This window comes from Schistocerca americana, chromosome 5 (assembly GCF_021461395.2).
Source record: "Schistocerca americana isolate TAMUIC-IGC-003095 chromosome 5, iqSchAmer2.1, whole genome shotgun sequence".
Classification (NCBI taxonomy): domain Eukaryota; kingdom Metazoa; phylum Arthropoda; class Insecta; order Orthoptera; family Acrididae; genus Schistocerca; species Schistocerca americana.
The window spans coordinates 471,185,297-471,206,966 of NC_060123.1; the positions used below are offsets into that span (position 1 = coordinate 471,185,297).

At 42.6% G+C, this 21,670-nt stretch overlaps 1 protein-coding gene across 7 annotated transcripts in view; it reads right to left on the reverse strand.

Annotated features, from left to right (window-relative positions):
- The window catches only part of LOC124615760 (RNA-binding protein 39), a 75,523-nt gene extending 55,533 nt beyond the window's left edge, over positions 1 to 19,990 (reverse strand). For 5 of the 7 annotated variants that reach the window (XM_047143855.1, XM_047143854.1, XM_047143853.1 and 2 more), the window contains exons 1-2: positions 19,561 to 19,990; positions 19,352 to 19,409 (exon numbers count right to left, since the gene is read on the reverse strand). Coding sequence is in view for 1 of the 7 variants with exons in the window: in XM_047143850.1 (XP_046999806.1) it covers positions 19,352 to 19,405 (54 nt within the window). In the remaining 6 variants the exon portion in view is untranslated. The remainder of the gene's footprint in view (positions 1 to 19,351; positions 19,410 to 19,560) is intronic. The other 2 variants (XM_047143850.1, XM_047143856.1) reach the window with 2 other exon arrangements.
- Positions 19,991 to 21,670: the final 1,680 nt, after the last annotated feature.

The following is a 21,670-nucleotide window of genomic DNA, read 5'->3' on the forward strand; positions in this document are numbered from 1 at the left end:
ACCACAATCACAACAGATCAAAAAGGAAATGCTTGGCTCAATATTTGGAATATTAACAACGTTGCTACTTACCGTAAAGAAGACACGTTAAGTTGCAGCGAGGCACAACTAAAAAAAATATATGTGGCGTCTTCTGTCATCGTCCAGTGCCATGACATGGGCAGGTCTTTGAAAGTACAGTGCCATGAAACTTTCCCGTTGGACGCCAGAGACGCTATACACAAGCAACATTTGTTCTGCGATTTACTCTTTGACTGTTGATTTCCGTTCCACGTTCTACTCCTTGGCGAAAGCATGAATCCAAGTGTGTTAGATACAGAATAATTTACCATACTGAACTTCTCTCACCCCTTCACAAGAGTTATCGGTTGCAGTGTATCATTGTCTGTTCCGACTGCAGGGTTTCGTTAATAAATTATTACCTTAAGCTGAGACAAGCCTACTTCCCTTATTGGGACTGGGAGCGGCACAGTGATGGACTAGGGTGTTGTGGAGGTTTGGTGGGTGACTAAACACCACATTAGTAGGGACTGGAAGGGGGCCACTCTTCATGTAGTAGGCTTGGGAGTGGTGGGAGGTTGGGGTGTGTGCTGAAATGGCACAGGAAATCCGTTTGCAGGTTACTCACGAGTATAGTGCCTCTCTGTGAGTGCCTTGGGCAAGACAGTCAGCATACTGAGAAAGGGAGATCTTGTCACTGTAGATAGCTGTGCCCAGATGGCCAGGTTGTATGGGAGGTGTCAAAATGCAGATACTGTTGGTGGTTGTTGAGTTTAACATCAACAGAGGTGTGGATGAAGCCATAATAGACTGGGAAGATGGTACACTGGATTGAGGAGGACCAGGTGAAGTGGATGAGAGAGAAGGTGTTGCGATTGTGAAGAAATGAGGGTAGAGAGATCTTCATAATCTGGAATCAAGGCCAAGACACTATCCTCATTCTTCAAAACCTTAACCCCTTGTCATCTCTCCCATTTGCTTCATCTGGCCGCCTCAATCTAGCATGCCACCATCCTAGACATCAACCTCCTCTTCTCGGCTCCATCCACACTTCAGTTTGCATTAAACCTACCAATCACCAACAATACCTGCATTTTAACCACTGTCATTCCTTCCACCCAAAAAAATCTCTCCCACACAACGTGGCCACCTGCGCACAGCCTATCTACAGTGGCAAGATCTCCCTTTCCCAGTAGGTCTTGCCAAAGCTTTTACATACAGGCACTATTCCCTAGGCCCAGTCCACAAACAGATTTCCTGTGCAGTTTTACACACCTAACCTCGTACCACCCCAAGAGCCAGTTACATATGAGTGCCCCCTTTGTCATCCAATACCACCCTGGACTGAAACAACTGAACCACGTTCTTTAACGGGGCTTTGATTATCTATCATCATGTCCTGAAATGAGAGGTTCCAACCCAAGATCCTTCTTCCCACCTCTCCTAAATTGGTGTTCTGTCACCCACCCAACCTCTACAATATCATAACCCATCCTATGCCATTCCCAATCCCAACCTGTTGCCACAGGGAAAATATCTCTGTGGAAGAACCCGGCACAAGACCTGTCAGATTCATCCACCCAACACTTCCTATTTATGTCCTGTCAAAAGCTTATCCTACCCCATCAATGGCAAGGCCACCTGCGAAAGCAGCTCTGCTGCAACCATTGCACAGCTTTTTATATTGGTATGAACTATATGACTGCCAACCAGCTGCACGCCAGCATGAATGGCCACTGTTAAACTGCGGCCAAGAGCCAAGTAGACCAATCTACATCTACATTTATACTCCGCAAGCCACCCAACGGTGTGTGGCGGAGGGCACTTTACGTGCCACCGTCATTACCTCCCTTTTCTGTTCCAGTCACGTATGGTTCGCGGGAAGAACAACTGTCTGAAAGCCTCTGTGTGCACTCGAAACCCTCTCGAAACCTGGCGAGCAGGCTACACCGTGATGCAGAGCGCCTCTCTTGCAGAGTCTGCCACTTGAGTTTGCTAAACATCTCCGTAACGCTATCATGGTTACCAAATAACCCTGTGACGAAATGCACCGCTCTTCTTTGGATCTTCTCTATTTCCTCCGTCAACCCGATCTGGTACGGATCCCACACTGATGAGCAATACTCAAGTATAGGTCGAACGAGTGTTTTGTAAGCCACCTCCTTTGTTGATGGACTACATTTTCTAAGCACACCGTTTGAGGTAGCACAGGGGTTAGTACACTGGTCAAGCGTTCAGGATGGTTGTTGAAATCTTCATGCCACCATACTGATTCAGCCTTTTGTGATTTCCGTACATCATTTATGGAAATGTGCTGAAAATTGCCAAAGCTCATAAAGTATCGGTACCAGCACAAACTACGTTTCATGATAATTCATTCTTAATTATAGTACTAGTAGTAACAGTAGTAGTAGCATCCACCAGTCAACTGATGACAACCAATTAAAGTCGTCATCTGGTATTTTAGCAAGATGTCATTCAGTAGCTACAGCGGTAGTTGACTGTCCACTGTTCTCATCACTAGTAGACACATATCAAGAGACAAGCTTTGTTTGCAGTTGGCGTGTTTCCCAATGAATCTCAACCTGGTACCTGCCTTACCAACAATTAATTTTATATGATCATTCCACTTCAAATCGTTCCGCACGCATACTCCCAGATATTTTACAGAAGTAACTGCTACCAGCGTTTGTTCCGCTATCATGTAATCATACAATAAAGGATCCTTCTTTCTATGTATTCGCAATACATTACATATGTCTATGTTAAGGGTCAGTTGCCACTCCCTGCACCAACTGCCCATCCACTGCAGATCTTCCTGCATTTCGCTACTATTTTCTAATGCTGCAACTTCTCTGTATACTACAGCATCATCCGCGAAAAGCCGCATGGAACTTCTGACACTATCTACTAGGTCATTTATATATATTGTGAAAAGTAATGGTCCCATAACACTCCTCTGTGGCACGCCAGAGGTTACTTTTAACGTCTGTAGACGTCTCTCCATTGGTAACAACATGCTGTGTTCTGTTTGCTAAAAATTCTTCAATCCAGCCATACAGCTGTTTATCAGGCGACAGTGTGGAACTGTATCGAACGCCTTCCGGAAGTCAAGGAAAATAGCATCTACCTGGGAGCCTGTATCTAACATTTTCTGGGCCTCATGAACAAATAAAGCGAGTTGGGTCTCTCATGATCGCTGTTTCCGGAATCCATGTTGATTCCTACAGCGTAGATTCTGGGTTTCCAAAAACGACATGATACTCGAGCAAAAAACATGTTCTAAAATTCTACAACAGATCGACGTCAGAGATATAGGTCTATAGTTTTGCGCATCTGCTCGACGACCCTTCTTGAAGACTGGCACTACCTGTGCTCTTTTACAATCATTTGGAACCTTCTGTTCCTCTAGAGACTTGCGGTACACGGCTGTTAGAAGGGGGGCAAGTTCTTTCGCGTACTCTGTGTAGAATCGAATTGGTATCCCGTCAGGTCCAGTGGACTTTCCTCTGTTGAGTGATTCCAGTTGCTTTTCTATTCCTTGGACACTTATTTTGAGGTCAGCCATTTTTTCGTTTGTGTGAGGATTTAAAGAAGGAACTGCAGTGCAGTCTTCCCTCTGTGAAACAGCTTTGGAAAAAGGTGCTTAGTATTTCAGCTTTACGCGTGTCATCCTCTGTTTCAATGCCATCATCATCCCGGAGTGTCTGGATATGCTGTTTCAAGCCACTTACCGATTTAACGTAAGACCAGAACTTCCTAGGATTTTCTGTCAAGTCGGTACATATAATTTTACTTTCGAATTCACTGAACGCTTCACGCATAGCCCTCCTTACGCTAACTTTGACATCGTTTAGCTTCCGTTTGTCTGAGAGGTTTTGGCTGTGTTTTAACTTGCAGTGAAGCTCTCTTTGCTTTCGCAGTAATTTCCTAACTTTGTTGTTGAACCACGTTGGGTTTTTCCCATCCCTCACAGTTTTATTCGTCATGTACCTGTCTAAAACGCATTTTACGACTGCCTTGAACTTTTTCCATAAACACTCAACATTGTCAGTGTCGGAACAGAAATTTTCCTTTTGATCTGTTAGGTAGTCTGAAATCTGCCTTCTATTACTCTTGCTAAACAGATAAACCTTCCTCCCTTTTTTTATATTCCTATTAACTTCCATATTTAGAGATGCTGCAGCGGCATTATGATCACTGATTCCCCGTTCAGCACTTACAGAGTCGAAAAATTCGGGTCTGTTTGTTATCAGTAGGTCCAAGATGTTATCTCCACGAGTCGGTTCTCTGTTTAATTGCTCGAGGTAATTTTCGGATAGTGCACTCAGTATAATGTCACTCGATGCTCTGTCCCTACCACCTGTCCTAATCATCTGAGTGTCCCAGTCTATATCTGGTAAATTGAAATCTCCACCTGACTATAACATGCTGAGAAAATTTATGTGAAATGTATTCCAGATTTTCTCTCAGTTGTTCCGCCACTAATGCTGTTGAGTCGGGAGGTCGATAGAAGGAACCAATTATTAACCTAGCTCGGTTGTTGAGTATAACCTCCACCCATTAATAATTCACGGGAACTATCCACTTCTACTTCACTACAGGATAAACTACTACTAACAGCGACAAACACGCCACCACTGGTCGCATGCAATCTATACTTTCTAAACACCGCCTGTGCCTTTGTAAAAATTTCGGCATAATTTATCTCTGGCTTCAAGTAGGTAGGCTAGAAAATTTAAAACGGGGAACAGGTGGGTCGGAGTTAGATATATGGGAATAAATGAAGTATGCGGCAGCGACAACTGCACTCCTTGCTATGTCAGTATAGGTTTATCAACACAATATCAATTAAGGGAAATTCAGGAGAAGGCCTGAAAATAACAATATATGAATGTGGTTAAGCTCCTATGTACAGCTTAGTGAAAGCCGTATCATTGAGAAGACATACACGGAGCCAACACTGACCACAGAATTACAAGTTTGTGTGTCAACTAGCTCTAGAGATGATGCTCCCTCTCAAACTCTCAACAATTTCTGTTTCCATCAATTTACCCAGCTCCTATCTTCTCAATTTTCTGCCTTTTTGCAGTTTCTTCAGTTTTAATCTGCAGTCCATAATCAAAAGATTAAGAGCCCAGATGGCAATCCCAGAACTAACCAAAGAAGGGAAGCTAAAAGCAATATACAGAGGGTTTATCTAAGGTAAACAAACTTTAAAACAATATTATAGAAAGAGAAGAGAAAGTAGATGAAGATGAGGTGGGAGGTACAATACTGTGAGAAGATTTGACTGAGTATTGGAAGACATAAGTGGAAACATTCCCTTAGAATTAATGATATATTTGGTAAAGCCAGCCACGATAAATTATCCCAATTGGTCTGTAAGATACTTGAGACGAGCAAAAAGCCCTCAGACTTAGAAACACTGTAATAATCCCAGCTCTAAAGAAGGAAAGTGCTGACAGGTGTGAATACTACAAAGTCAGCAATTTGATGTCATGGTTGCGAAATACTGACAATAAGTTGACCTCGGGGACGTTTAGTTTGGGTTCTGGGGGAATGTAGGAATACATGAGACAGTACTGATCATATGGCTTATCCTGGAATATTCATTGATGAAAGGCAAACCTATGTTTATAACATTTGTACATTTAGAGAAAGCACAAACTCTGAAGGTACCAGGGATAAATGAAGATTGAAAGTGCCAGTTCCACATAGACTATATGGCTTGCAAAAAGTACGCAATTGTCAGCAACAATAGTGTGTCAACATGTACAGCAACCACATACGTTAAGAAACTGCTGTTGCCATATTCTTGGTTTTCGTAGTCCCAGCTCACCAGATCCACAACTCTGAGGACTTCTTGCAAATCTCGAACAGCTAAGTATCAGAGAATATGATGTAATGCTCACTTTTGATTGATTGGTTGGTTGGTTTAAAAGAGGGAAGGGACCAAACTGCTTGGTCATCAGTTCCTTGTTCCGAATAAAACAATGCCACCATGGGAAGAATAAAACAAACGAGACGTACCACACAAAACAGAAAGAAAGGAAAAACCACAAGAACGAAGGAAAGGTAACAAATACTAAAACAAACAAAAGAGGACAAGAAAACAACAGACACACTCAAGAAACAGTTAGAAGAGAGTAAAACAAGAAAGCTGATTACAATGGCTGGCCAACCACAAGAATAAAAGGAGAAGCCAGCCACTCTGCAACACATTAAAACGTCCACCCTAAAAGAACTAGGGGGGAGGACACAGAGGGACAAAGGACATGTGTGAAATCTTAGATCAAATGATAAAACCAACCCTCACAAATAAAATGTAAAACTAAAGCTGCTGTTGAGGCATTGTCACCCAACACCGAATGTAGGGTGCTGGGAAAGTTAAAAGTCCGCCACAGAGCGGATAAAGGTGGGCAGTCCAGCAAGAGATGGACGACCGTCATTTGTGAGCCACAGCTACACTGAGGTGGGTCCTCGCGACAGAGGAGGTAACCATGCCACATATGGCCAATGTGGAGCCAGCAGAGGACAACTGATTCCCTGTGAGAGGCCCGCACGGAAGAGTTCCACACATTCATAGTCTCCTTAATGACATACAGTTTGTTGTGCGTACTGTTATGCCATTCCATCTCCCAAAGCAAAAAAAACCTTGCAGCGTAAGGCAGAATGCAGGTCAGGTTCAGAGAAGCCGATTTCCATAAGCGGTTTCGACGTAGCCTGTAGGCAAGTTCGTTGCCTGGGATTCCAATGTGACCTAGGGTCCAGACCAACACCACTGAATGACTGGACAGTTCCAGGGCATGGATGGACTCTGGGAGGTCGCTACCAAAGGATGACAAGGGTAGCACTGGTCGACAGGTTGTAGGCTACTCAAGGAGCCAGTACACAGAAGAAATGACTCCCCAGATCATGAATGGATGCTCAGGAGCACGAGATATAGCCACCAGCTATGCAGTGAAAACACTGCAGCCACTGGGCAAGGAATGCTGTTTAATATGTCCTCCACCGACATACGCGAATACGAAGTGACCATCAGCCATTGAGCCATCCGTGTAAACCACTTCATGGCCTCAGTATATGTCAAGAATAGACAGGAAGTGGCAGCGGAGAGCCACATGGTTAACTGAGTCCTTAGGGCCATGTGAAACTTCCAGGCGAAGCCACTCCCTGGGTGTAAACCATGGAGGTGTATGTGAACAGACCTTCTTTGTCACAACAGAAAGGTAGTATGAAGAGAGGGCTGGCAGGGGTAGCGACGTAAAAAGGAGAAAATGAAGGGGAGCCAACAGCACCCAGTGTTTCCAGGAGGAAGTATAGGTGGTAAAAGTAAGGACTCCAGTTCGGACAGAAGGGATCGGACGCGAACTGCAAGTCCTAACCTGGGTCGTTGATGCAGGAGATGAATCGCCGTGGATGGAAAAAGGAGATGGTAATTTGGATGTGCAGAAGAACTACAAATGTGTGCAACATAAATGGCGAGACGTTCCACATGCCTAACCTTCAATGGAGGGACTCCAGCCTCCACCAGGATGCTGGTCACCGGACTCATCCTAAAAGCTCCCGTCACTAGTCGAACGCCACAGTGGTGTGCTGGGCCAAGTAAATGCAATGCTGATGGTGCCGCTGAACCATAAACCACACTCCCACAGTCAAGGTGGGATTGAACAAGGGCTCAGTAGAGCTGCAGGAGCATAGAACGATCTGCACCACAGTTGGTGTTGCTCAGGCAGCGGAGGACATTGAGGCGCTACCAGCACTTCCACTTAAGCTGACAAAGGTGAGGCAACCAAGTCAATCAGGTGTTGAAAACCAGAATCAATATGTCTCCACTACAGTGAGTGGATTGTCATTATGGTAAAGTTCTTGTACTGCATGAATGATACGACGCTGACAGAAGTACATAACGCATGACTTTGCAGCTGAAAACTGGAATCCGTAGGCTAGAGCCCGTGACTGCGCCTTGTGAATGGTTCCCTGTAGACACTGCTCAGCAATACCAGTACTGGTGGAGCAGTACGAAATGCAGAAGTCGTCTGCGTACAGAGAAGGTGTGACTGACGGCCCTACAGGTGCTGCTAGACCGTTAATGGCCACTAAAAATAGATATACACTCAATACAGCACACCCTGCGGGACCCCATTCTCCTGGATATGGGGGGGAACTATGGGAGGCACCAACTTGGACATGCAAAGTACAAAGTGACAGGAAATTTTGGATAAAAATCGGGAGCGGGCCTCTGAGATCTCACTCGTGTAATGTGGCAAGGATATAATGTTGCCAGGTGGTGTCAAAAAAGATGGCAGCAAGGTGTTGGCGTCTGGAAAAGGCTGTTCAGATGGCAGATTTGAGGGACACAAGACTATCAGTGGTACAGCGACCAAGGCGGAAGCCGCCCTGACATGGAGCCAGTAGGCCATCCGGCTCCATGACCCAATCCAACCGCTGACACACCATACGTTCCAGCAGCTTACAAAGAATGCTGGTGAGGCTGATAGCTATCCACATCAAGAGGGTTTTTACCCAGTTTGAGCACCGGAATGATGGTGCTCTCCCGTCATTGTGATAGAAAGACGCCATTGCACCAGATCCAGTTGAAGATGATGAGGTGATGTCACTTGTAGTCAGACGAGAGATGTTTAAGCATCTGACTGGGTCCGATCCGGCCCAGGAGCTGTGTCGGGGCAATGAGCAAAGGCACTGAGGAGCTCCCACTCTGTAAATGGGGCGTTATAGGGCTCACTGTGGCATGTAGTGAACGAGAGGACTTTCCCTTCCATCCGCCGTTTGAGAATGCGAAATGCTGGGGGTAATTCTCCAACGGAGAGGCTCGAGCAAAGTGCTCGGCAATGATGTTTGCGTCAGTAGATAACACGCCACCATTGGTCATGCCAGGGACACTTGTTGGGGTCTGGTACCCAAAAACACTTCTTATCTTCATCCAGACTTGGGAAGGTGACATATGGAACCCAATGGTCGAGACATATCTCTCCCAACACTCCTGTTTCTGCCTTTTAATAAGCTGGCGAACGTGGGCACATTGCCATTAGGCTATTAGGTGCCGCTTATGTCACTGTAGATCTCACCCACGCTCTTTAATTGCCATGCCACTTCCGGCGACCACCAAGGTACCGATCTTCGGCGGGCGCACCTCAAAGAATGAGGGATCGCATTTTCCGCTGCAGAAATGATCAATTTAGTTACCTGCTCAACCACAATATTGATGGCACCATGTGGGGGAGATTCAACAGCAGAGGTGAAGACTTCCCAGTCTGCGTTGTTGAAATCCCATCTGGGTAAGCATCTGTAGGCATGACGCTGGGAGGAGGAGGAGGAGGAGGAGGAGGAGGAGGGGGGGGATAGGAAGATGAGGAAGTGTTTCCTACCACACAGGTCGTCATGGCTCTCCAGTGGATAGATGGGAGAAGTCCTGGGCTGCAAAGTGATAAATCAATGGCCGACAAACTACCATGAGCCACACTGAAATGTGTGGCAGCCCCAGTTTTAAGAGGCAGAGGTAGAGATGTGACAGTAAATTTTCGACATCTCTGCCTTGGCCAGCAAGCACGGTGCTACTCCACAAGGGGTTATGAGCATTAAAATCTCCCAAATGTAAGAAATGTTTAGGGAGTTGAGCAATCAGTGTAACCAATGCATTCAGGGGTAGTGCACCATCTGGAGGAAGATGAACATTGCAGACAGTTATTTCCTGCGTCGTCTGTATCCTGACAGCCACAGCTTCAAGAGGAGTTTGAAGGGGCACAGGTTCTCTACATACCGAGTTCAGGACATAGACGCAAACTCCACCTGACACACTATTATATTCGCTATGGTTCTTGTAATATCCCCTGTAGCCACGAAGGGCACGGGTCCGCATTGCTGGGAACCAGGTTTCCTGGAGGGCAACACAGAAAGCAGGTGTAAAGCTTAACAATTGCCGTAGCTCAGTCAAGTGGTGGAAAAACCCACCGCAATTCCACTAGATGATGACGTCATCGTGAGACTGGGAAGGCATGGAACATTCAATGAGGCACTCTACGCCTCTGGGTCAACTGCTACCACCGACTTATTGCCTGAGCAGTCTATATCCATTATGTCTGAGGGTCTGTCGAGACTTACACTTCTCCGGCTTAGAAGTGGGGACAGACGTCCCCGATGGTTGGGGGGTGTTGCTCCCGAAGTAGGTGGTGCAGGAGCAACAGGGATGGAAATGCCTCCCACCATCAAGGGGTCAGGTGTAGTCTTCCAGCTCTGAGAGCCGACTGGAATTTGTGGAACTGATGAGGCTACAACTGTTCTCGTAATGGTGCCGTAAGAGGAGGTCACAGCCACAAGATGGAGATGCTCAAACTTCCTCTTAGCCTCAGTGTAAGTCAGTTGGTCCGGAGTCTTATATTCCATGATTTTTCTTTCTTGCTGTAAAATCCTGCAGTCTGGCGAGCAAGGGGAATGATGCTCTCTGCAGTTGACACAGATGGGAGGTGGGGCACGTGGAGTATTGGGATGCGAAGGACGTCCACAATCTCAACATGTGATGCAGGAAGTACCGTGGGATGACATATGGCCGAACATCCAGCACTTAAAGCACCGCATCGGTGGAGAGACATATGGCTTGACATCACAGCGGTAGACCATCACCTTGACTTTCTTGGGCAATGTGTCAACCTCTAAAGCCAAGATGAAGTCACCGATGGCAACCCGATTATCCCTTGGACCCCTATGGACGCATCGGATGAAATGGACACGTCGGCGCTCTAAGTTGGCGCGCAGCTCATCATCAGACTGCAAAAGAAGGTCGCTGTGGAATATAATACCCTGGACCATATTTAAGCTCTTATGAGGCATGATGGTAACGGAAACATCCCCCAGCATGTCACATGCGAATAATGCTCGTGACTGGGCAGAGGCTGCGGTTTTTATCAAGACTATCGCCGACCGCATTTTGGACAAGCCCTCCATCTCCCCAAACTTGTCCTCTAAACGCTCAACAAAAATCTGAGGCTTCATTGAAACAGAGGAGTCCCCATCAGCTCCGTACATATGAGGTACCAGGCGAATAAGGTTCACTGCCATCCTTAGCCTGGTGTTACTCCTATGGTGTGGCCAGGGAGGGGAATGATTTAGGGTCTTACTTCCTTGCATTACACTGAGACCTGGAATGCTTAGAGACTGCTGGTGTGTGATCACCAGCAAGTGGTGATCGGCATACTTCATCGCGCGTCATCTGCCCTGATGCCACCCACTCCAACCACGGGCCTTCCCCACGGGCACCACACCCAGCTGCTGCAAAGGCCTCCAGGCAGGATGGCCAGTGCCAGGAGTCCCGATGCCACAGGGTGACGGGCATCTACTCCTTGGCATATGTGGGGAGTTAACGGTGCAGCATCGGCAGAGCAATCCCTGGGTGGTCAGCCCAACAGCTGGAGAATAGGCGAAAGTGCAGATCCACATCAACGAAGGATGCGAGAGGTCTCAGCGCATTATGGACACGATGCACCACGTAAGGCGTCCTTCCCCAATTGGCTTGCTGTTTGGGAAAATTTGGAAAAATGGAGGTCAAACCCAACAGGGGTCCATCACATAAACGTCAAAATGAGAGAGACTCCTTTCAGTCACCTCTTACAACAGGTAGGAATATCTCAGGCCTATTCTAATCCCCGGACCTGCAGGGGGAGGTCACTTTTGATGTGGTATCACTGTTCATAAGGGTGCTACTGAGAGACTCATTGGAACTGATTGCACAAAGATTTATTGATGCTCTGTTTAACCTTTTCAGGCATATACTGACCTCAACTCATTTTCTCTATGGGGCCAATTTTACGAGCAGACAGACTGTGCAGCCACCTCTTCAGTGGTTGAAAACGTGTTCATGAAGAGGTTTAAAGATGTGGCATTAGAGACAGATACAAACCCACATGCTTCTTCAGGTACGTGGCTGATACCTTTGTGATCTAGCCCCATGGCAGGGAAAGGCTTAATGCATGCCACCCACATATTAAGGTCCCTTTGGAACTGGAAAAAAAATGACCAGTTGTCATTTATGGATGTACTTATCAAAAGGAAAGAAACAGAACTTCACAAAAAAAAGAAGAAGAGAGTGTAGTGATATGAGGAACAAACCCCAGACTGAGCACCAGGTGCATCGGACCGTAGATGGAACATTCCATGAAGCTTTTAGTGGAAGTGGACCACAGAGGGAACATGTAGAACCATAAGATACTGAAAACGGCAGCATGCACTGGACCAAAAAGGGAGCACCTAAGACTATTTCTAGTGGGAGTGGACCACAGAGGGAACACCTGGAACCACACTAGGCTGAAAATGAAATGCTGCCACATGGACAGGTGCACCGGACAGTCGGCAGCGCGCCAGCATGCGACATGGTGCTCCGGACTAACAACAGAATGCTTAAGGATGCTGCCAGTGCGAAAGGAGTGCAGATGAACGCCTGTAACCAACCATGGAGGTGGAAGGCTATAGGTATAAAAACTGGACCCATTCCGCTTGACAAGCAGTCCCCAGTAACACTGATGAAGATAACGAGTTACACTGTTGAACTAGTGTACATGGATGACACTGATATCTGGCAGAATACCCAACACATCCAGAAGTCAACAGATTGCATGGAAAATCTGAAGAATACCAAAACTTTAATGTTTGCCGATTACATTATAATTCTGTCATTGACTGCAAAGGACTTGAAAGGCACTTGAGTGGAATGGATAGTGTCTTGAAAAAAAGGTAAGATGAACATCAACTACGGTAAAACAAGGGGATGTAGTTGAATTAAATCGGACAATGCTGAGGGAACTCGACTGGGAAATGAAACTTTGTAAGTAGTAGGTGAGTTTTGCTCCAGAGCAACAAAGTAAGTTTGTCAAAACTGGATGTCAGAAATTAAGTATTTATGGTATCTTTGCTACAGGAAGTTTTTAACCATTTAAGAAGAGAACAAAGCTTTTGAAATGTGGTGCTACACAAGACTGCTGAAAATTTGATAAGTAGATTGAATCGCTAATGATGAGGTACTGAATCACATTGGGAACGAGAATTCATGCCACAACTTGACTGAAAGAAGGACCTGTTGATAGGACACGTGCTGAAACATCAATGAATTGTCAATTTGAAAGGAGGAGGAGGGGAGAGGGAAGGAGTGGGGGTAGGGGTGGGGGAGGGAGGTAAGGGGAGAGGGGGGAGAGAGGGGGGGAGAGAGAGAGAGAGAGAGAGAGAGAGAGAGAGAGAGAGAGAGAGAGAGAGAGAGAGAGAGAGGAAGCAGGGGAGGGGGGGGGGGGGGGAGGGATGGCCAAGTATCAAAAGAGGAAAACCATTGCTTGAATACAGTATGCACATTTAAATGGATGTAGGTTGTGCAGTTATGCAGAGATGAAGTGGCTTGCACATGACATTAGTATGGCAAGAGCTGCATCAAACCAGTCTTCAGACTGAAAACTATGACAACAATGCTACAATCAGAATGCTGAGTGCTTACTGTCTTGATCCTAATAAGCAACTTAAAAAAAATCAATTTTTTCAATGACCTAGAAACAATTCAGAAATTTTCTGTGAGGCCCCAACACCACTTTACCTCCTGATTCATCGAGCCTTCTACTATACCAACTCCAATGCAATGGCTCAAATGCCATCCCATTTACCTATACCCACATATCATCAGATAGGGTATTTGTAAACCATGGGTAATTGGAAACAGATGGTGTAATATCTTGCTGGAGAGACACTATATGTATTTGTTTTCAGCCATAATTTTTTTTTTTCAACATCACTCCCCTCTTTTTTTATTGCTGAAATTGGTTAATTGTTGGGCTTTTTATGTTGATATGTTTAGTAGTTTGTTAGATCCAGATTTTGGTTGAAAGAAAATTGTATTTTTTTCTCAATTTATTGGTAAGTTAATCACAGTTAGCTTTATTAAGTTATTTTATCATTCTGAAATGAGATTATAATAATGAAATTACTTAATTTCAAGACAAATAAAAACCACTGCATTTTTATATTTTCCCACTAAAAATTACGAAGGAAGGTAATTGGGTACAGATATTGAGTAGAAATTGCAAAACAAAGTGATAGTGTTATTCTATAGCAGGTTTCGTACAACACCAAAGATTAATAATATTAAGTATCCAGATTGCCATTACACTGTTGATGATGTGTCAAGGGCGGTGCATGATGTTATGAAGTAGACACTTAGGGAAGCCAAAGCAGTTTACAATGTCCCAAAATCAATCATACACCACTAAATTAAAGGATGGAAATTACATTTTTCTGAGAGCTAAGAATTAAATAATAAATAGAAATTAAATCTGACCTTTTATATAGGATTTGCATAAATTTATTCGAATTTCTTCTTTAGGTCAGAAGGTATTACTGGATAAATTAGCCCCTGGGTATCCTCAAGCTGCTCTTCCACCTATTGATGCTATGATGGGCTACCATTTAATTACTCGTGCAAAATTGGGTGTTGATGTGACAAAGAGGAACTTAAGTCTTGAAAACTCCATTTAAATTTTGCCATACTAGCGACGATTGGTATCAGGCCTTTATGAAAAGCAATGCTTGTATTTCTTTCAAGAACCCAGAGCAACTTCAGAAGTTCCAAAAGAATGCTAAAGATCCCTTTACAGTTTATCCCTTCCACAATGAACTGAACAATTTGTATGAAATGTTTGGGCGCAAAGATAATGAAAAATCTTGTTATCTGCAACTGCGATAAGTCTGGGTTCAGCAGTGGACCAACTGGGCTAAGAGCTCTTGTTGAAAAGGGAAAGCCACAGGATAGGGTGTCTCTAGGCAGACAATCAACACACTGATTTAGCCTACACTGCTGCAGATGGCACTTATTTGTCAGCATTGATCATACATGCGGGTGGTGCAATTCCGAGTCGAACTTTGGGTGACAGCAGTTCTGGGACACTATGTTGCTTCAACAAAATGGTTCAAATGGCTCTGAGCACTATGGGACTCAACTGCTGTGGTCATAAGTCCCCTAGAACTTAGAACTACTTAAACCTAACTAACCTAAGGACAGCACACAACACCCAGCCATCACGAGGCAGAGAAAATCCCTGACCCCGCCGGGAATCGAACCCGGGAACCCGGGCTTCAACAAAATATTGGATGGAGGAGCCTCATTTTTATCAGTGGGTCCAGTACAGCTTTTATCCCTCACATACAAAAATGGCACACAAATCACCAATTACCCAGTCAAAATTCTGTTTTGATTTGTTATCGGCATGCTAGCCAAGTCACCTTATGACTGGTGGAATTGGCCGTGCGACCCAACATTCATTTAGTGTGCTCACAGTCATTTATCTGCTGGACTACAACATCTCGACAAGTGAGAATTTGGCCTTGTAAAAACCAAATGGGGAAAAAAGTTTGTCATATGTTTTTATGTTTGTATTATGTTTATGTGTACCGACAACAGTGTGTTACCTACCTCAGTTTTAATGTTATTTGATAAATTCCTTTCAAAAATTGCTCATTTTGGAATTTTCAGTATGTATTGGTTGGTTTAATTGTAAACTCTATAATAATCATTCAGGAAAATGTTCTCAAATCACAGAACAGTATTGGTGTACAGTTACTCCATCGACATTCAGAAAGCTATTTCCATTTACCCCTGACCTAAAATGTCACCTAAACATAGACTTACTACGATGTCAATTAGAGTAGAGAGATTAACGGATCCATGAGTAGGGTTTGTGTTTCAGGCCTATTATGTCTCAAAATTACGAAATAACTCTTAAATTTAAGTTAGTAATTATTTCAAATCAAAACTGTTCCAAATTAACCCACCTGAACCTAAATAAAAAAGAAACCTGTTGAGGTGGTGATAATGAGGCTGTCCTGCTGAAGCAACAATACTTCTGGCTAAGTCTTTGCTTCCCCAGCTCAGAATCAGGAGCGTAAGTTAGATGCTCAAGGTAACTTAGTTGGGATGGCACTGATTAATAATGCAAAACACAGTTCAAGAAACAATATCTATGAAGCACTTCACATTCATCAACACACTGTTCTAATCTGGACTGTTTTATTATCTCACTCTGAGCTAACAGCATTATACAGGATTTTAAATATCTATGTAGGAAACCTCTCGGGAATAACCAAAGGACTTGAGAAGAATCAAAAAGGTTCATATATACATATAATCATCTTGAACACTTCTTTGTGTTTTCAAATTTGCAGCTTGTTTTTAAAGGCACTTTTTCTTTTCAAATGACATTTGTTTTGGGATGTATTATGTCAAAGCCTTCTTACATTTATCTTAGTTATCATAGTATTAGTAAATAAATCCTCCTAGGATTGAGAATACAATCAGTATTAGACACTTACTCTACAGTTCTTATTGGACTGGTGTTTAGCGTGTACTGAATAATCCCCCCCACCCAAAAAAAAAAAATAAAAAAAAATTAAAAAAAAAAAAAAAAAAAACATTAAGGAATTGTTATTAGCAATTCCCAAGAGGGGCGCCACCAAACAAGGGTGTGTTAGCCACCCCAGTTGGAGAGCGACACGTTGCCTCTGACGACATATTGTGTGCGACTTCAAGTCAACAGACATGAAGCCTGCTCTGCTGTACATTCTTATTGGGCTAGCGTAGACAGTACATTTTTGGCTAAAATATGTTCTTCTTCAGCACATGGCAGACATGCATGTGCCTGAAGCAGGTCATTTGTATGCTGAAAGATTTCCTAATAGATGTTTAATGAATAATAAGCCGTTTCAAAGAATTCATGAACAATACATATGTTTTTGGGTGGGGTCTGCCTTTAGCGAAACAATTTTGTGTTTTGTCCCAGAGTTGTTTCCCTGCAATAGCAGCATTATCAGTCAGTTTTTTTATTTTATGGCTGTTGAACATAAGGATGTTCTTTATTGTTTAAATACATGTAAATATTATGTAAGCCTGCAGGCTTTCGTGGCTGTTGTCACTGAAGTTAAAATCTTCTGGGTTACTAGGCTACATCATATTTTCTCTAAAATGTTCGACGTTTCGACCCCTCTTCCAGTGTCCGCTAGTGTCGTCCATCATTTTAGAGGAGATATGGCACAGTCTAATGCACCAGAGGATTTTAACTTCATGTAAATATTGGTTTCTAAATTTTAATTACAGATTTTTGAAGAGCACATAACATATAAAACTGTAAAGAAAAACCGACACTGTAAAAACGTAATACAGCAGGAAAGCCACACCATGCAGTAAGAAGATATGAATACATAATTTTATGTACTCTTCAAAATTCTGTAATTATGACTTCAAAACTAATATTTACATGTATTTAAATAGTAAAGAACATTCCTGATGTTTAACAGTCATAAAATAAAAAAGAAACACTGATTTTGCAACTGCAGTGAAACATATCTGGCGCAAAAAACAAAATTGTGTTTTGCTAACGGCAGTCCCCCACCCAGAAACATATGTATTGTTAAAGCAAACACAGACAAAAGAGCTTCAACCTCAAGATGACATGAACACATGTACAGACAGGCTCTTTCGAAGAAAGAACATTTCACTCTGCACTTACAAATAGTGTCAGAACACCTGAGTTAAAGGATTCAGTACTTCATTATATCAAGGAAAATAATGGCAGCAGTATCAGAGAAATCACAGAAACTTAAAACGTGAATCATATGGTAACATGGAAAATTTTAATAGAGGAACTCCATTACCCATATTCTCAGATAGTGCAAGGTCTTATCAAAGTAGATTTTCAATTCTGAAAAGCTTTTTGTATTTGGTTAGTGCAGATGTGAACTTAGCACCAACACTTTCTGTCGACCATTCTATTCACTGGTGAAGAAAAATCTAATTAATCTTAGCAAGAATGGAGTGCAGTTATATGTGGATGAAGATCCTTTTGCAGTTTTGGACACAAGGTGCCAGTAATAGTCTAGTATTAATGTACAGACTGGAATAATTGAAGACCAATTAACTGGACCTTTCATTTTCCATGGAAAGCTGACTTGGGCATCATACAGTGAATTTTTAATAAAAGATTTAAATGTTTTGCTGGAGAATGTTCCACTACATTTACATCACAACATGTGGTTCACACATAATGGGGCACCACTTCATTTTGTTCTGCAAGTGAGAACAATTTTACAAAAGTGTTTCTCTTGGCATACTTCATCTCCTGATCTCAATCCACAGAATTTTTATTTTTGATGGCACTGAAAGGATATAGCATATTCAAGACCTACTGTGAATGCTGACATGTTTTGCCAGTGAATTTACCAACAATTTCTACAAATACAGCAGACACCTGGAATATGTGAGCAAGAAGACAATCCATGATGCAGTGTTTAGAAGCTAGTGTTAATAGCTAATGGTAGACATTCTGAGCATTTCATTTGGCCATAGGAAGACAGTGTTAGAGAGAGGAAAAACTATCTGTAGAACCATGCTGGGAAAAAATTAAAAAGCAAATAAAGTGTCTTGAGTGACTAAGAACATAAAAAAATGATGTGCTGATAAGTACATATTAGCTTCTTCCTCTATCATCTCTCCAGAGGTTTCCCACACATTATTTAACAGAATGTATACTACTGATATTCAATTTACATTCAACAAAAGAAAGATTAACGATATCAAATCGAATACCTGACTTCTACAGACAGGAAGAATCATTTTTGAGAGGTCATGTTAACAGTGTCATAAATTTAATGTTTAATCTAAGTGAGTCAGACTGCTTGCACATCAGTTGCTGAATAAGCAGTTACAGAGATGTAGGTGTTTGACTTTCACATTACAGGTATTTTGAGGCAGCCTCATGTATCATTTAAAAAAAGGAATGTCAGATCTGAAATATCTTGAACTTCCATACACAGCAGCTGGAAATATAGTGCTAAACACCAAATTATTATCTGAGGAGGTAGACCATGGAAAAGCAAAGGAGCCAATGAGTAAGACTTTTCTGTTATACACGAAAATAAACGGTAAAATGACTGTTATTCATCCACATAAGAAACGGCACATCACAGTTCATAGTTTACTATATCAATTTTTTGGGACTCGTTTTTCTCAACTTCATGTTTCCAAAGCAGGCTTAAATACAATCTTCTGATCCCCCCGAGTAACTACTCCACAACTGTTTACCAGACATGCACCAATACTTTTCCATGTTCCTTGAATAAGGCATGTTTTACATAAATATGAATTACGTTAAAAATATCCTGTAATTTTTCTCGTCACTAAGATACACACACTCAAATTTACCAAGAAAACTCAGCTATGAAGTGCTACTCATGTGACACCGTCACGTACAACACTGCGTCTCAAACGCGTTATTTATTACTTATTTACATGTTTTAAGGACTAACGACTTACTCCTTTCTTATACGGCGCTTCCAACATTGCTTCTACATCAAAATCTTCGGCCATTTTTCTGAAAAAATATAGATTCGTCAATAAGCAAACAAAATGGCCTACAAAGTCACACACATAATTCACCAAATAAATCAGCTATACGAACATAGTTCTCTTGCAAGTGTGCTATAGGAATTTACAAACAGTTGCCGTTAAATTCTGATACTTACATGATGGACAAATGCACAAGGAACTCAAAAGTACATAAATGCAAAGTTAAACCAAAGAACAATGGCTTCCGTCGTCCGATTTACAACCAGCGCTGGAGGTTACACAGCCTGAGAAACACCTATACTACTATGGTACTTTCGTCCCTGAATGTTTACTGTATTACAAAACTTAGGAAAAACTAAATCTACCGTTACAGCCAAGTGCTGAGCTACAAATGGTTATGATACAGTCTTCAGCGACAGACAAACTCATTTACGTAGCACCGTGTTACGAAATCAATTTCACTTCGTTTGCAGAGCAGAATGGAAGAGCAACACGTTTCCAAATGGTAGCGTATCAAGGTTCTATGAAAATGCAGTACATGAAGAAACGATGGCCGACTCACAAAATCTTAAAAATTATCAATTCGCGAGACTCACTAGCATAAATCGTGAAATAATAATTGCTGCTGACTCACGAAAGAAACATCGGGAGACTGCGATAAAAAAATATCTGATAATCCATGCCCATTTTTGTGGTAGTCTTGTGTATTTTTATTATGCGAGGGAGTAGTGGAAAGTTTACTGTAATGCGAACGGAGTTAAATCAATATAAAGTTAACGTAACGCATAAGTTAGACGTCGGGAATAAAAGGTATTTTCATGAACTGTCCGTAATCGGTCATTCAAGTCTTGTAGTTAGAGAGGATTTGTTCTTAGATAAGTCAATCATTCATCTATTTTTTGGAAGTTTCAGTGTTTATAACTTAGGCAGCATCGAATTCATAACTTTTAGTTGACTGATTCTCTGGCAACTCACAATCAGACTCATTTGCGCAACTTTGTGAATGTCCAGGAATAAATGTAGCTTACTGGATCATGTACAGGTCATGAACGAAATTGTAGAGTGAACTAATGGGTGTTTGTCTGGTGTTCGTAGATGTCTGAAAAACAAGCTTTTTATTCAGTTTCAAAATTTTTCGAAAAGGCCGCTCCACACGCAACAACCAAGCTGCGCAAATATCTGCGCACATTATATATGCGTATTTACGGGAGTTTTGCACAGAAACGAAATGTGCGCAAGAATGGACGTTGGAGGTCTGAGCAAAATTACTTAAATCTATGGGTGCTAATACACTTCCCGAGACAAATCGTAACGCGTAGACAGGAGATCATCCCAAATACATCACGCGAAACATATCTGCGCTAGCCGTTTGTTCAGATTAGTGTTCCTCGTCTTTCCATACACAGTGATTTCTAAACGCCCGCCCATACGCAAAATCTCTCACCGCAAATGTTTATGCACAAAATATCTGAGCAGATATATTGTTGCATTTGAATAGGAGATGTCAACAAAACTGGGAAATTGGAGGTTTGAGCGAAATTGCTGAAATCTGTGGGTTCAAATCACATCTGGGCAGACACGGTGGAGCGTGTGAACTGAAGATTGCCGCAAATCTGGCGCTAAAATGTTTTTGAGACAACTGATGGTTCATTCAGATTTTTCTCGTCTGTGTGCAGAGCGAATTTTAAAATGGTAGATATATACCAGTGTTCTAGATGGTTCATTGCCGAATTTATCAAAAATGTATGGGAGTTATATAGGGTGTTACAAAAAGGTACGGCCAAACTTTCAGGAAACATTCCTCACACACAAATAAAGAAAAGATGTTATGTGGATATGCGTCCGGAAACGCTTAATTTCCATGTTAGAGCTCATTTTAGTTTCGTTCCACCTATGCTCAATGGAGCACGTTATCATGACTTCATACGGGATACTCTACATGCGCTGCAAGTATTGTGGCATGAGTGGGACAGTGAACAAATGGTTTAATTCGTACCTAACTGGAAGAGTGCAGAAAGTTGAAATAAGTAGTTCTCGTAACATGCAAAGATCAGCACATTCCTCAAACTGGGGAACTATCAAGAATGGGGTTCCACAAGGGTCAGTCTTGGGTCCTTTGTTGTTCTTATTATATATTAATGACTTGCCATTCTATATTCATGAAGAGGCAAAGTTAGTTCTCTTTGCTGATGATACAAGTATAGTAATCACACCTGAGAAACAAGAATTAACTGATGAAATTGTCAATACTGTCTTTCAGAAAATTACTAAGTGGTTCCTTGTAAA